Source organism: Pimephales promelas, chromosome 18, assembly GCF_988280905.1.
Source record: "Pimephales promelas chromosome 18, fPimPro1.hap1.1, whole genome shotgun sequence".
NCBI classification, from domain to species: Eukaryota; Metazoa; Chordata; class Actinopteri; order Cypriniformes; family Leuciscidae; genus Pimephales; species Pimephales promelas.
In genome coordinates, this window is record NC_142786.1 from 3126854 (window position 1) to 3144101 (window position 17248).

Here is a 17248-nt window from a genome sequence, read left to right on the forward strand (position 1 = left end):
CCCAGGGTAAGAACAAGGGCTATTCAGAGAGCAGGTCTCAACCAGCGCTCCACAGCACAGCTCTGTCCTGTTTGAAAGACACGGACAAAGAAAAGAGACGATTCTGAAGGCGCCGAGAGCCCTCCTGCATATACGTATGAACATTGGGGGGTTGCAAAGATGCATCAAATAAGGAACTGTGAACCTTTCAGAGCTGTAACCTTTATAGATGTTTCGGGGGACACATCCCCCTCCGTACTTAGATTAGAGGTCCACCGATGTGTGCGTTTCAGTGGTGTTACATTTGGTTCCCTTCGAGCCTGGATTTGTGTTTATATTCATGCATTCATATCTTCTGAAATTGCACAGGGATTTGTGTTTGACCTCTTTTTTGCCTCTCCTTCACCACGGTTTTCAAATCATAAATATATTGAATATTCCCACATTGTGGTACATTGCCCTCACCAGGAGAAAAACAAAACGAAACAGGGTTTGGTTTGTTTGCCCCCAAACCATGTTAGATCGATCCATTTGAAGTATGAAGTGTGGTTTATGAAAATGGTTTGTCCTTTTGTGGCGATTTAGAGCGATTATCTACAGTCGAGGGTGGGATGGGGAACTGGCGGATAAGAGAAACTTTGACAGCTGCAAACGAGGGAAGCAAATAAAGCCGACGTGATAGAGTTGGATTGTTTATGACTCTATACTTGTATTCGTCGCTATTTAAAGATTGACCTCATTCTCAACTTCTGCTATTGAGATAAATTAAACTCAGAAACTTCGTTAAACTCAGAAGGTGTATGAAAACTCTCAACTTCTGCTATTGAAATAAATGGAAAATTTTGTAGGCATTTCATTTTTCATGTTAATAAGAAACTTTGCATGTATTTACAACATATAAAATATAATATAATATTTTTATTTGTGATATATTTTTAGCAATTTTTCTATATTGTTATATTTTGGTGCATCTTAAAAATACTTTTTCTCTTTTAAAGCATGTTTGCAATTATCTGCTTTGTAGGCTCACTGAATAAATAACAGGTGATGTTTTCCAGGCTGTCTTGTTGTTTCTGATGACATATGTTTTTCTCCTTCATTTAGACATGTCACAGCGAAAGACGCTTGCCCTATTGACCCAAAACCCTTTACAAGTAATTTACAGCTAGCTCATGAACTGCTTATCTGTGCTGGACCACTACAGACTTTCTCGAGGAGTGTGAAATTGAGATGACAGTCGGGGGTGTTTTTCCCGCTCTTGAAGGGCCGCCCCTGCTGTGACATCATAAATCCATCACACATCCAAGCGCTAGCTGGTTCAGGGCGGATTATGTCTTAAACTATCTCCCACAGGATGGATGAACCCGGTTACCTCTCTGTCCATTTACACTGCCTCCTTCACTATTTGCAGGCCCGATGGTGTAAAATATACACCGTTTTTGAACGTTTCCAAACACTGTTTATAAATGCAGCATTATGCAATCTTTAGTGCCGGCAGCTATCATTTCAACCAGTGTAATTTTAGTAACATTAAGATTATAGCCCAATTATAAAAGCAATTATAGGTTTTATTAATAGTTATTTTAATTTTAGGTAGTTTTAGTAATTTTGCTGTGTTTTATTTTTAATGTCTATATTCAGCTAAAATGTATTTCAAGTAGCAAGATGTTTTATATGGGTTTTGTTTTAGTTAACTATAATAACCCTGATTTCAACAAGACATTTGATTGGGGCAAGGACAAACTTATCTTTCTCCATCTGCTTGAGGTTTATAGTTATGAAACAAGCAGTAGAGAGGCAACGAAGACAAGCTTCAGGCTGAAGGGTGGTAACAGAACTTGAACAGGGCATGAACTAAGATGGTAAAAAAGCAGTTGAGATGTAAAATGTGCCTTTTATTGGACTAATAAGATGCTCAAACGTCATTACACCCCACCCATAACAATCTGGGCCTTGTTTTCGGTAACGAGTTCCCAGTTTTTTTTTACTGTTTACCTACCGCATGCGCATACTGAAACTTACCGTGTTTTTCTGAAAATGCTCACAAACACTAGTGTGGTTTAAAAGTGTTAAAATGTATGATTGGAGTCTTTGAGGTGGCCATGTTGGTTGGTCTCTGTTTGCAGTGTTTGTTGGGTGGTTGGTGGGCGGGGGTTTTTTGTCAATGACTTGAGTCGTGTTGACGGCTTCAGTGTGGGCGATTTCTGATTCACAGTGCTGAGGAAATGGGAGGGATAGCTAATACTGACATCACGCCATCACTGAAATGAGACAACTCTTTCTTTTGTGGCCCCTTTTTAGCCTTTTATCAATTGGTTAGAATGCAAAGTGGGACATGACACGACCACTGTAAAGATGCTTGGTGGGAGTTTCCAGAATGTTAGTGTGCAAACCACAGATTTAACCCCAACATAACACTCTACTAATAATGTAATGAGAGTTAGTAGACATGTAGTTGCAAATAGTGTAACCTATAATGTTTATTTTCCTTTTTTGGGACGAAATGTGACCCGTTTTCCTGAGATTCACCCCGTCAGCTTTTGCAAACTGAATTCACTGTAAGACTTTTTAATTCGTAAACTTTTCTGTAAAGATCCACAATCTCTCTGAATCATTTGTTCATGTGTAACTTAGTACAGTATGTATGTCCGAGAGGATTGATCGAGCACTCTATTGTGTTTGGCTTGGGGCGTGAAATTATTGATCACGTTTTGCTACTATTATTGTTGTTGGCTGCTTGCTAAAGGCGGTTTAATTGCAAGTAAACTAACATGCAACTGTCTTCCGCCAAAGAAGACAGATAGCTCTGTGAAGACAGAATTACTCACAGTGAACACAGTTTTTTTTAGCTAGTCCCTTGTACGTCCTGTTCATTCGATAAAGCCAAACTCTCTTTCTCTCGTCACAACGGCCAAGTTGAGTCATCAGGTCTGTATTAGGGTCATTATGGTAATTATCTTCTATATTTACCTGAGTGAAATGAGGGTAAAAGGTGCTGGTTCTCCAGTCCTACCCACACCGCCCTGCCTCCAGGGGAACATTAACGTGAGCTGGCCTTAATTCTCACACCACTCTATTTCACTGGAGGAACACGCCACTTTCTGCAAGGCAGGGGGTTTACTTACGGGCAGAGTTTGCACTTTGTTTGCTTTGCACAGTGCTTTTCTTGCACCCTAAGGGTATAGATTTCTGCAATGTTTTGGTGACTTTGGCAGCAGTGTTGGGGGAATTTCTCATTTTGGACTGCTCATTTACTTACATAATCAGCCTTGATGATTTTGAGGTAAAGCCAAAAACCACCCAATGAGTGTGTACTTAAGAAGAAAGGAGGGTATCCTGTACGATAGTAAGGTTGCATAACAGTTTCAGATTTTGCATTGGTTAGCACGTATCCCTCAACGTATGGGGTTGCACAAACTGTCTCGCCACAAAAAAATCTTTATTTAGGACTGAATGAGTCATGAATTTCCCAAAAGTCTGTGAGCAGAGAGATTATGTACAGTAAAGGCATTGCTCCATGTGTGGATACGGACAGCTACAATTAATCATAAATAAATTCAACTTGCACCCTGTCCCATTTAAAACTAAAGCATTCACAACACATCAGTTTTTTTTAGATGTAAATGTAAAATATATGTTCTTAAATATATATCAGAGATGTATCAATTTGCTCATTATATAAAATTAAATATTGTTATCAACATTATATTGGCCATCTTGTATCATTAGTAGATTTGAAGTCTGAATTTAGAAATTTCTTTAAATATTATATATATATATATATATATATATATATATCCATGTCCAGTTTTAGTTATTTTAATACATTAAATTAAACTGAATTAAAATACGAAATGTTTCCCAAATGCAACTATAGCTGAAATAAAATATTTATAACAATTTTTTACTTTTTTATTTCGATTAACATTTTATTTTATATTTATTTTAATTCTATTTTAATTTAATTTAATTTTAATTTATTTATTTTTTATGTTTTTAGTTTTAGTTAACTACATTAACCTTTTGCTGAACGGTAGTCAACATTGTAAATTTGACAACTACAGCGGGAACCATTTGCTGGGCAAACCTGGACACATCTGGTTCTTTCTATGTGTCCCGATGCTGGTGTTCCTACAGGCACTAGGAAATCGTTTCCTGTTGACTGCTTCAGAACTGTTCCCAAACCAATACACCACTGATTAGATCTTAATGATGCTTTGCATCCAAAGTGGCCTGTATTAGCTGAAACGCAAAGGGCTTATAGTCAAGACTGCACGTACTGCAACAATTTATCTGTTTGTTTAAGCCTGTTGCCATGCAGTAAGATTACATATTACAGATACAGTTATCATGATCATAAATGATTGGAATTTCTTTTTGATGAGATAATGCATATTTTCAGTCACGGTCATCTCTTAAGTCTAAACTGTTGAAGCTATTTGACAGCTAGTTCAGGGTGCAGGGTTTGTTAAAGTGCACGACTGTTTGTTAAATGTTCTCCTTCAAAAAGTGTTGCACTGTACTTGTAGTACATGTGAATTTCTTCTTTTTGCACGGAAACTTTGCACAAGAGGAAGCGTGTGTTGCAGTGATATCAGTGATATGCCTTGAATGGAAGATTTCCAGGTCAGTTCTTCTGCACACGTCTGCTTGTGTTTGGAGGTGAGAATCGCAAAAATAGCTTAATTACTTAGCTTTATCTTCACACTTTCACACTGTGATGCTTCTGAGTTTTGCCAAGGCACAAGAGGAATCATTCAATTGCTCATGATAAGCATTTGAGAAGGCTTTTCGAAGTGTCTTCTTTAGAAAAGACATGTCATATTTATATATAAATAAGAAATGCTAGTCATTTACGGTGTCTTGCCATGTCATTACTTTAAGCAATTCAAGCTTTGTTTGGTTCACTCCCTAGTTTCCTATTCAATGAGTAGCAGATAAGCCCTAAACAGGCTGAATGCTAAGAGTTGGACACAAAACGCTCCCATAAGACAATGGTGACCCTAAAGGTCATGTTCTTAAGCGCACTGTATTAGCGCGACGTGGTTCTCTCGGCGGGGGTTGTTGTCATGCCCTAATGCGGGTGACCGAGGCCATGAATGTGAGACAATAGCCATGCGACCAGACGCCCAATCGCAGATAATGATGCTGCCCAAACAGGAAGGTTCACGTGGGAACCCGTTTACTTAGCATTGTGGGAAAGCGCACAAAGTCTTTTAAGACAGAACCCAAGGAGAAGCTGATAGACACACTGTTCAAAGTGAAGATCTTGTGTGTAGGACCGTTTGTGTTTGGCCCATGGGAGCGATAGCGAGAGACTGATATGTTGGCCGAGATAAAGCCATATCGGTCAACCACTTAATTGCATCCCAAATACCGTAGCGTAGAAAATAGCTGTAGGATCTGTGTTTTCACATTTCGAAATAAAGGCATCTTGTTACAGTTTGAATGTACATGGGTTTATGAACTTTAAATGTGGATTTGAGTCTAATTTTGTGCTGAATTTGAATTGAACTGAAATCGAAGCTTTCCTGCTCTTGAATTTCCCATGGTAATGTTAGATTTCCATATTCATATATGGTACTTCAAAAGGATATTAAGCTATTACTATAATGCAAAACCATGCATATTCATGGTTATTTTTTGTAAATCTGAACTGAGCCTTAGCTCTTCACTTGCAGGATTTGGTTTCGCTTGACTGATACTAAAGGCCAATTTATACTTCTGCGTAGGGTGCGCGCAGTAGGTACGGCGTACCATACGCACAGACGCGTCCCATACCGCGTACCCTTCCGCGTTGCCTGACGCGCACCTCTTCAAAAATGTAACTACACGTCGCGACGACGCGGACCGCAAGATCGGTGATTGGTCGGCTTGGTAGCATCGTATTTCCTCATACGCATTTCCGCACGTACCTTCTCACGCATTTACACACGTACTATCTTCTCCGACGTCTTCTCTCATTTCTGCCTTTCAGTTTTAGTAATTTCACTAAAATGAACTGTTTTTCCACCCCAATAAGCTCCAACTCCAACATTATCCACTCTCTTTCAGTCGCTATTGCTTGTAGTAACCTAGCCGTGAGGAATCTAAACACAGTGGAACATTAAAACCCTCCGCCGCCTCCTAGCGTTTCGGAGCAGTACTGCAGAGCAACCAATACTTGAACGCAGAAGTATAAATGCTCACACCGGCGTCGCCTACGTGCGAAGCCAACGCCGTATACTACGGCGTACCCTCGACGCAGAAGTATAAATTGGCCTTTAAACACTAAACTTAAAACATTTTATATATATTCTTTGTCTAATTTTAAATAGTCTTTCCAAATTTGTAGTTAGCAATTAGGTAAAATATATATTTCAAACGCACTAACGTTATATTCTTACATGAATGAATGTGATGTGAAATATTAAATATCCTGTGGGCTGGCCAATTTTGAACTGAATTCTGGTTTTTGAGCCGCTCTAGGATTTTTTTTTTTTTTATCTCCCTGTGGTTTGGAAATGATTGACAGAAAAATGGTTTTCCAGCATGGCCCCTCAGAGAAATATGTTTTGGCTATGGAGTGGTTGAGCGTATTTTATGATTATTTTCCTAGTCCGATGTGGGTCGACTCGACCAGACGTTCAGATTGAGTTTGAGTAATTATTGAGGTGCTGTGGATGAAACGGCTTCTTTTAAAGGGAACCAGCAAGCCACCGAATTACACGGATAGTATTACACGGATGTTTTTTAGACATCTAATTGTAATATTACAGGGAACCACTTTGTATCGCAGCCCACAAGAACCCGCTAAATACGTCCAAAAATCACTGTATGTAATCATAATACGCTTAGGTCATGCCTCAATGCTTGTGATAATACTGAACAAATCATATGACTCTTAGTCAGAGCTGGTTAGTGTGGTTAGTGCAAACTTGTTTCTGGAAGTGTCTTATTGAGTTCAAACGGTATAATTAATTATTGTGCCTCCATTCTTTACAGAACCTGATGGCTAAAGCGCTTTATGACAACGTTCCCGAATCCCCGGAAGAGCTGGCATTCCGGAAGGGCGATATCCTGACTGTCATCGAGCAGAACACAGGTGGTCTGGAGGGATGGTGGCTGTGTTCGCTCCACGGCCGGCAGGGCATCGCCCCCGGCAACCGCCTCAAACTGCTTATCGGACCAATGTTCGACGGCCAGACGTCTGCATCCCCCTCCCCACCACAGGGTCATGCCCTCCAGCAGAGGCCACTCACACCTCAGGGGGTGTACCAGGTGCCGCCGTCCCACCAGAGCCCACAGGGACAGGGCATCTACCAGATCCCTCCATCTAAAGACGTGTACCAGGTTCCCCAGAGAAGCGCTCAGGCTGTGGATGGAACTCCCAGCAAGGTAAACTCAACTAGTCTCGACTCCTCGTCCTCGGTTTAAGATAACACCTGTGGCGCGGCAGATGTTGACAAGATCAAGCCTTCATCCGCTGAGCAACACGTAGTGTTAGAGTGTGTTGCATGCTTTTGCTCGTGCATATTTTAACTCTTACAAAGATGTAATGTGGTTGTACAATGGTTAAGTCATGGAAATACTATAATATATTCAAATGAAATCAGGAGACAACTAAAGTGATTATAAAAGGATATTAAAATATGAAACTATTCCCATTATGGAAAACCTTGAAAATACCATTCGTTTACAGGTTTTAGAGATGTTGGACAGGTTACAGGTGATCAGGAATATTTAATATATTTTTACAATTTAGATGCATTTATTTGTTTGTTTATATATTTTTAAAATACCATCCTTAATTATTATTTTCAATATGAATTACATATTTATCATATTAAATATTTATTAAACATTTAAATACAATTATAGTACATTTTTTAAAATAATATATCAAATAAATAAAACGCGCATATATGAGCAAATAAATATATATTTGCTTTTTATTTATTTGGTATATTATTTAAAAAAATTGTAGTATAATTGTATTTAAATGTTTTATGAAAAATATATATATTTGCTTTTTATTTATTTGGTATATTATTTATTAAACATTTAAATACAAATTATACTACAATCTTTAAAAATAATATATCAAATATATATATATATATATATATATATATATATATAAAATAAAATACATTTTTGAATTTACAAAAATATTATTAATTTAAACTAAAATGAATACATTAAATGTTACTTTTCTTATATATCATTTTAAATAAATTAAATAAATATAAAATAAATTATATATGTATATATATATATATATATATATATATAAAATAATAATACAATTCTAAAATAATTTAACACTTTTTTTTACATTAAACATTTTACTATTTTATATAAGAAATACAACCAATTACTATACTCATTTATCCCAGGCATTATTTAGTTTTAATGTTTTAAAGATTAAAAGTGTCTCGGTGTCCTGCCAAAAGCCATTCTATCCAGGAGTTGTGTGCACACCCTGCCCTGCCCTCCACCGCAGCGTTACAGGCTTTATATTTAACAGATTTATAATGTCCTGTCGATGCACTGGACTGCACCCGTTCTCTCTGAATAGGAAAGCCACAGCGGGAATGGAAAAATAAATAGAGGAGATCAGGCTACTGAACACACTGAGAAAGCATACACTGCAGCAGAACAAAGTGTACGTCAGCGGGTGAAAAGTGATTTCTGCGTCATTAAAAACGGTCAGCTTATTTTGACGTTACACTTGTCTTTCTGCAAACCTCGTCTATGGTAGTTCTCGAGTTCTCTTTTAAAGACAGGCTGATTTTGATTTTTTCCTGACTGATAATTATTCTGATTCGGCTTTATTTTGCCACTCAGGCACTAGACATAGCTCAATTTCCTCAGCACTAGAAAGAACTGAAAACAACACTCAGGCAAACTCATAACACTGAGGTCATGTCTGTGATTGTCATTTAAAAGTGGAGGTTCTCCTGCTTTTGTCATTAATAGTTTAAAGAGCTTCTGGTCTCAGTTATCAGGAGTGTTGAAGGTAAAGGTTACAGTCGGTCCACCTCAAATGATCTTGAGGTGTGGCTTTATGGAAAGAGGGTTGTGTTGCTTTGATTGAGGTTTGTCTGGTCATTTTGTTTGCTGGCGTTCAGAATGATGTGTGTTGTTTTCCTGAGGTTGGCATTAAAGTTGGCTTACTCTAGTAAGAGTGAGGTAAGAGGGTGTGCTCACATCACATCTGTAAACACAATGTTCAGTTGACGTTCCTCTGACATAAAGTGCATTACAAAGGTGTGGCACAGCAGAAAGTGCTAACAAAAATAACAACCGTTTCCTTCCTGATCTCACTTCCTGCTCTGAAAAATAAAAGTGATTCCCTTTTAGATCTATCATGGCAATGTGGTTTTGAATCAGATTAAAGTACAGTTTAGACTTTGATCTTGATTATTGTGCATCTGTGTGAACAATTACAGTGTGGCTAGGCAGATACTGACCCGCACAATTTAACCAAATAGAAAGTTCAAAAACTTGTTAAAGAAAGAACAAATTAGTTCACATTCACCAACTATTTTTTGTTTCATTCACATTATATCCATAATTACAAAGTTTCTGGCTACTTGTAAAAAAAAAAAAAAAACCATCTTCGTTGAACTCAAACTTACTATTGTGATTGCAGAGGTTTCTCTAGTTAACATAGTTAGGTCAACTCATATTTCTGTTAAAAATTTTATTAATGTCAGTAAATATTTAGAGAGCACATGTACAGCTAAATCTACTAAGTAAAACTAATATGAACTAACATTGAGCAGTACATCTGTTACAGTATTTATTAATATCGGTTTATGTTGGTTAATAAAAATACAACCGTTTTCAATTGTTAATTCATGTTAGCTGAGGTCCATTAAATAATATTAACACATACTTTTGAAAACTCTTGATTTTAATAATGTTTTATTAAATGTTGGGATTAACTAAGGATGCGCGATAAATCGGCCACCATATCAGTATCGGCCGATATATTTTATCGTAATTGGCGTGATAAGAAAATTTTGCACGATATGTTAAATCCGATAAAAAAATGTATTATTTCTTTCGGCTGTGAGACTTTAGATGCACACTGTTCGCCATGATGGTTTTTTTTTAATTGCTTTAAATAAGATTGAAATCACTTAAAAAAGGAAAATGCAGTAAGTGCAAGTCTGTTATATCGGCTACATTATAATGATAACATTATAATTGTGTGCTTGGTACATGGATTTTAATGGTGAGACTTGTTTTTTTTAATCAGGCTCTCAAAAATTATATAAAAATTAGGATTTAGATTTATCGGCCAATATATTGGTTATCGGCTTTTAAATATAAAGAATTATCGGTATCGGCCAAAAAAAAAACTAAATATATCGATGCATCCCTTGACTTAACATTTAAGTAAGATTCATAAGCCAATGTAGTTAACAAATTAAACCTTATTTTTCAAATTTAATAAAGCTAGTCATTGACAAAAAGTTGTGCGTGGATCCTTTGTGGCTCGCCAAACACATACTATCTAAAAACAGGTTGGTGATGTCATCTTGTAATTATGGCCGTTCTGAAACAACATGAACACAGTGTTTCATACAGGACTAATTCTTAATCATAAAGTACTCGAATGTTTCATCTGAGCGCAGAAAGTGTCTATTTGTGCTGTAGTACAGTTATACTTGTGGATGGTGTGTTTGTTGCTGGCGCGGGGCAGGATTTGGGCACATAATGACACACTGTAAGGTTTGGTTGCTGAAGTCTGGCTCTGTCCCCGCCTGACCTGAAGGGTTCAGTGATCTAAGTCCGCTCACAGCTGCACTATTCATGCCAGCCAGAGCCGTCTCCAAGATTTACACAACCACACAACGTCCTTCACAGAGCCGAGCCTTATGGGTAGAGATGAGATCTCTCGTCCCATTGGTACCCGAGTCGGGTTGACACAACAAATTGTGGCTGTTTCTGAGGTAAAGCCGTTTTTGTAACTTTATAAAGGCCGTTTCCAGAGTGAAAATTGTGAGGATGACGTGCAGCTTTGATACTTCAAGTGCAGACAGATTTTTTAGGATTAACTTTTCTTCATGAGTCATATCATAAATCATCGTTTTCTGCCCACTCTATGGGCCGAGGCTGTCTGTTATCGCCACTAACCAGGTTTTGTTCCCATTCTTCACACTTGTCTGAGCTAAACCAGGCGTTTTTCTGTTTGCATCTCAGTCTCCAGGAGATATCGTAAAGTTTGTTGGTTACACGCCACCGCACCCTTCTTTGGAAATGTGTGGAAGAGTTTGTAGTGTAATTGGCCATGAGTTTGTGACTCAACGCCTGCTAGTTTATTAGTAACTAGATTTTTCTTCCTCGTTTTTACACATTTTATAGCTTGATTGTCTTTTATGTATTTTATCTAATATGGATTTAAAGTTTGAAAATGTAATTTTCTCTAATATAAATTGCTCCAACTTTTTTAATCAGGATGGATTCTGATTGGCTGGCAATGTTTTGATTGTTCATCATCAGCAGGAAAAAGTCGTTCTGAAAGTGATTGCAATGATATTGTGCCATTATTATTATTATTATAGTTGTAGTGCTAACTCCACTACTCTTTTATATTTGGATGGAGCGAATTATCTTTATCGTTATCGTCCTTGATGTGAGCGGGCCTTAAAGGGATACTCCACTTTTTTTGGAAATAGGCTCATTTTACAACTCCCCCAGAGTAAAACAGTTGAGTTTTACCGTTTTCAAATCCATTCCGACGATTTTATGATATTTAGAAGAATATAAGTAACCAGACAGTTTCTGGTCCCCTTGACTTACATAGAAGGAAAAAATATATACTATGGAAGTCAGTGAGACCAGAAACTGTCTGGTTACTGATATTCTTCTAAATATCAGAAAATGAGCTGGTGAATTATTTATTTATTTTTTTTACTTTTACTGGGCACAAATAGGGACAGGTATTACAAGATTTTTTTCTTCTTCCTGTTCTTTTTTTCGTTCATGGAAATAAAATAATATGTTATAAAATGGCATGAACGAATAAATAAATAAAAAAAAAGAAAAAAAATATCGGCTGATTGGATTCGAAAGCGGTAAAACCCAACTGTATAACTCTGGGGGAGTTGTAAAACGAGCCTATTTCCAAAAAAAGTGGAGTATCCCTTTAAGTGTGAAGTTTAGCTTGTTCTTAGTCTGGATGTGATCTGACCCAGAAAAGCCGTCTTGACTCCTTCAGTGTTGGACACACGGCTGTTTTTCCCTCCTGCAGAGATAACAGGAAATGCTCAGAGGAGAGGTCGCTTATTTCCTCATGCCCACAAGACTTTCATCTGAACTCATTCCCGTTTACCTCCTCGTCTTCAGTTCATTTCAAGGCAATATCGCTTCTTTTTTTTTCGCCTACTTATAATTAATCAAAGACAAACTGTTAAAATCAGGGTCACTGCATAATTGATGCATCTCATTTAAATAATCCCCCCCAACCACGTCGTCTCAATGCGCATCTATAAATCACGGGGTGTGTTTAAATGCTTTCATGTGATGTAAAATTAATTATGGCTTCTTGCGTTAGGTTAATGCTCCAAAATTAGAAGGAAGAATTTGCGCATTTTAGTTTTATGGTCGTCATTGTAGGAGATCCCTGAGGGTTTGACATTTAATTGCCTTCGTTGATGAGTTGATGACTTATTAATAGGACGGAGCTTTTTCTGTCGCTGGAATGGAACCGATTTAAAGGGACAGAAGATCATTCTAGATGATTCCAGAGAATTGCTTTTCTTTTCTTCCAAATGCTCAACCAACTGAGGTCTGTTTACTTGTCAAACGTGACTCAGAGCTAATCAGTGAAGTCATTGTATACTCAAACAGCTTTAGTCTATATGCTGCATACCGATAAATGAGGCTGGTGAGAAAACACTCTTACGTCATGCTGCTTTTTCAGTGCGGTTATTCTCCAAGGACAAAGAAGAGGCTCCCGTAGTAATTAGGTCGGTCTCAGGTTCAAATCTGATCCGGTGTTAGTCACACACACCCAGCCGGGGTGTAACGAAATCCAGGGTTAGAATGTTTCCCTATAGAGATCACAGTTCGCACCTCACACTATGGCACATTTACTCATTTCCGATTAGCCACTCCAGGTGGCGGAGAAGTGTTTTAGGTAATATCGGATGGATATCTGTATTATTTTATCATATTTACTCAAAAATAATAAAACATATACATAATATAATAAATTATAAATCATATTTTAATATTTTAAAATGTTATTAAAATGTATTAAATATACTATATATTTTGTAAAATCAAAATTCTTGATATCTGTCAAACGATTAATCGCATCCAAAATAAAAGTTTGTGTTTACATAATATATGTGGGTGCGCTGTGTATAATTATTTTATATATAGAAATATTTTCATGTATATAGATTTATAAATAATTTATATATAAATAATATTTTTTTCTTAAATATACATGTATGCGTGTGTATTTATATATATACAAAATAATTATACACAGTGCACCCACATATATTATTTTAACACAATCTTTTATTTTTATGGGATTAATCACGATTAATCGTTTGACAGCCCTAATATATAATATAAAATATGTTCATACTATATATTTATATATATACAATATGTTCATACTAATATATAATATATTAGTATGAACATATTTTATATTATAGATAGATAGATAAGTATGAACATATTATATATATATATATATATATATATATATATAGTATGTATACGAGTATATGAAAATATTTTATTAAATATTTAAAACCATTTGGTAAATAATATTATAAATATCAAATATAAATACAGTTTATTATATGCATTGAGTATAGATAGATTGATGAGACCACTGATGTGTCTCGTTCTCCATTTAGTCCAAGTTCATTTTCCCAGGATTTCTGGTAAGCAGAGGTGATTTAAGACTGATGGGAACAACCCAGGAGATCTGGGTAATTGGTGAACTATGCTGAACCTGGAATTCCAGAGCGCTGATTTATGGATAGGAATGTCATTGATGTGCACCTAAACTCACAGAGTAAAAAATAAGAGTGTGACGGCCTCGCTTATGAAAACCATATTGACGTTCACATCTCTGGAACTGTGTGTCACGACTCACGAGAGGGTGTATAAACACTACCCAGCCCCCCAAAAAAGTTGCTGTTTGGAGTGTGTAGCTTTTCATTTCTTAACCTTAAATTCGTTGAAAGTGTTTGGGACATGCTGGAGGACACTTTACAGAGTTATTTCTTTACAGAGAAATAAATGTTTTCATGTTATTTCCATTAAGAGGTACATTGATTTTTGGTCAAGATCTTGAAACACAATAATCACTGCAATAATGTGTTAACCAGTCGCCTATTTAAATCCAGAGTTCAAAATCAGTCACTTTAAGAGGTTTCAGTTCGGATAGGAGGCCGCGGTCTATGTAGGTGGTACAGCAAGGCAGCTCACTAGGTTTTGGATCAGATCTGGAGTCTCTCAGACAGGATGCAGTGCGTATGGTTCCCATTTTTGAGCGCTGTCAGTGACCCGTGAGTGTTCTCGTGTGGTGACAGCGGTGTGCGGTGTATTAGCGGAGCGTTTGGGACGAGGAGGGGGGCTGATTTTGGAGAACAGCGAATGGAGACCAAGTACATTCCAGGGATGCTTCTGCCTGTCTGACACAGAAGACAGATGTAGAGCATAAAGGATGGAGAACACACTGCAGGACTATAGAGAGAAAAGATAGATTAGAAACGTTCGAGATGACAAATATTAATGTTTGGAGCCGAGGAGGTGAAGCTGTACAAGACAGATTACTCCATTAGCGACTATGTTTTGCAGTTGCATTATTTTAGTCACGTACACAATGCGCCAGAGTTTCATCACGGATATTTTGTGTGTTGTGGCTGAAAAACAAATAGCTTAAATCAGGTTTAAAAATAATAATTAAATTAATAATAATACAAAAAAACGTACAATATTATTGCTAAAACATATAATGATTTTATTCATTATTAAAAATTGATTATTATTAATAATTATCAAATTATTGGTGAGATTAGTATTAATTGTGTGTGTGTGTACTGTATATGTTTTTATATATATGTTTGGGTTTTTTGTTAAGTTTTAGTAGTATAGTCTGACCGATAAAGGATTTTGAAGGCCGATATCGATAGTAATATTTTTGGGTTTTAAAATCCGATATATCAGCCGATATTTTATTTTTTTAAATTTTTTTTGTCATGCTTATTTGAGTTAAGAGAACTGATGGGGATGTTCTTTTAATTGTTATTAAAGCAATGTATGTATCATTACCAATTCGACGAGTGTTGCCAACAGGAACGGTGTAGAGTGCCCTCTGGTGGACAAACTATACAACTCCAACACTCATGACATGGTTCACGCGTGTTTCGTCCATTTTTATTTTATTTTCGAAATATTCATTTATCGGCCGTATACCGATAGTTTGGAAAAGGCCAAATATCGGCCGATAATATCGGCCTACCGATATATCGGTCTGGCTCTATTTAGTAGTAAATGTTTGTTTATTTGTTTTTATTAATAGTACTTTTCATATTTAGAGTTAAGAATTTGAAGAAAAAAATGGTTGTGAAACGTTGGTTGTGTGTTTTCAGCCTCAATTTCTCATGTCACGAGACCCTCCACTAACTTAATATGACATTTCATTATGGAATAAAACATTTCAGCTCCGACTTTAACGCCCCCTAATGGTTGTATCGTTTCAGGTGGTGACCCCAGTACGAGTAGGACAAACATACGCCTATAGTCCTGCTTCAGATTCATCTCATGACCTCTACGACGTCCCTCCAATTCGTCCCCAGGGGGTGAGTGTTACATTCAATAACACACGCACCCATATAGATGACTGCATATGTGTATTTTAAATTTTAAACACCCGCGCAGGTGTACGATGTTCCTGCGAGCAAGCAAACCGGACAGCACAGCACTCCCAGAGCCCAGGACGTCTACGACACACCTCCATCACATGACCTGCGATCCAAAGGACTGTATGATATACCTCCATCATCGCAAGGGGTATGCCGATTCTTCAGCTATTAATATTCATGATTTCATGATAATTAGGGGTTGTTTGAAACTTTAGCGCATAACTTATCCCACATTGTTTGTGCTTCAAATAATTCCTAAAATCTTGTACAGAATTAGACTTTAAGACTTCAGTCTTTGCTTCAAAATAAAAGTTTTTTTTTTAAAAATACAAGAATATTTAAATATACTCTTAAATGCTGCCCAGTATTTCTTTAGTATCACTGAAATACTATTATAGCTTTTATTTTTATACTTTACATTTTAATTTTAGTTAACATATCTGTAATGGTTACTAATTGTAAGTTTTACTAATTTTAGTAATTGGTTGATAACCATTTTAAATAAAATAAGTGTAAAAAAAAATTACATTTTATTTTATTTTAGCTAACGTTTAAGTATGAAAATGTTTTATGGTTTTAGTTAACTATATTCACTCGGATACAGCCCTTGTTCTTTGTCTTGTAACCGAAAGCTATTATTTTCCAGAAATTTGACAAAGAAATAAATACTCTGATTTTTATTACTTTCCCCTGGTTAGCAAATTAAAGCCTAGCTTGCCAGCAATGTTGGAGTCAAACTCGGAGTAGTGCTCTTAACTTTGCAAGGAGGTCAGAACCGAAATAATTGTGCTGAAGCCACTCTTATGTTTCACCGCTGCTCCTGGCGAAACGCAGCGTAGCGCCTCGAGTTTGTTTGAAATAAACTGGATGTACATGGAAACCGGTTATTAGAGTCATATTTAATTAGGGTTTGCGGAAACCTGGGCTCACTCTGAAAGATAGATTCTACGCTTGACAGAAATCACTTACAGGCCACTGTTTATTTATTGACCAATATGCTGTTGGCACGGCCCATGTACTCCCATTACGCTGTCAGGCCAATGCCGGGTTTTATCCTTTAGCTGGATGGCAGGATTTTCGAGATGGTCCTCACTGCGGAACATGAAATCCATGGGGAGGAGTCGGATCCAGATCCAACTCCTCCCACCTTCCATACACCTAAACCTAACCAACTCCGCCCCCTGATCCCTAAACCCACCCCTAATCCCTAAACCCAACCCTAATCCTAACCATCTCCACCCCTTGGATCGTGATCCGACTCCTCCCCGTGGATCTCATGTTCTGCATTGAGGTGCTACTGGGATTTTCCACGTCCTATTCAAGTTTTTACAGTGAGATTGTGGAAATGCAGAACTGGACTTAGTCAAACAGTTCTT

The 17248-nt window shown here is 37.0% G+C and overlaps 2 protein-coding genes and 1 long non-coding RNA gene across 4 annotated transcripts in view; 2 read left to right on the plus strand and 1 right to left on the minus strand.

Moving 5' to 3' along the window:
• Positions 1 to 17248, plus strand: part of LOC120483790 (E3 ubiquitin-protein ligase TRIM39) — a 210250-nt gene that overhangs the window by 41009 nt on the left and 151993 nt on the right. The window lies entirely within an intron of this gene.
• Positions 1 to 17248, minus strand: part of LOC120483460 (uncharacterized) — a 64317-nt gene that overhangs the window by 35733 nt on the left and 11336 nt on the right. The gene's annotated exons all lie outside the window — the stretch shown is intronic.
• The window catches only part of nedd9 (neural precursor cell expressed, developmentally down-regulated 9), a 33288-nt gene that overhangs the window by 8993 nt on the left and 7047 nt on the right, over positions 1 to 17248 (plus strand). For both annotated transcript variants that reach the window (XM_089122567.1, XM_039678371.2), the window contains exons 2-4: positions 6964 to 7356; positions 15711 to 15809; positions 15889 to 16020. In XM_089122567.1, the coding sequence (XP_088978693.1) occupies positions 6970 to 7356; positions 15711 to 15809; positions 15889 to 16020 (618 nt within the window). In that variant the 5' untranslated portion in view covers positions 6964 to 6969. The remainder of the gene's footprint in view (positions 1 to 6963; positions 7357 to 15710; positions 15810 to 15888; positions 16021 to 17248) is intronic.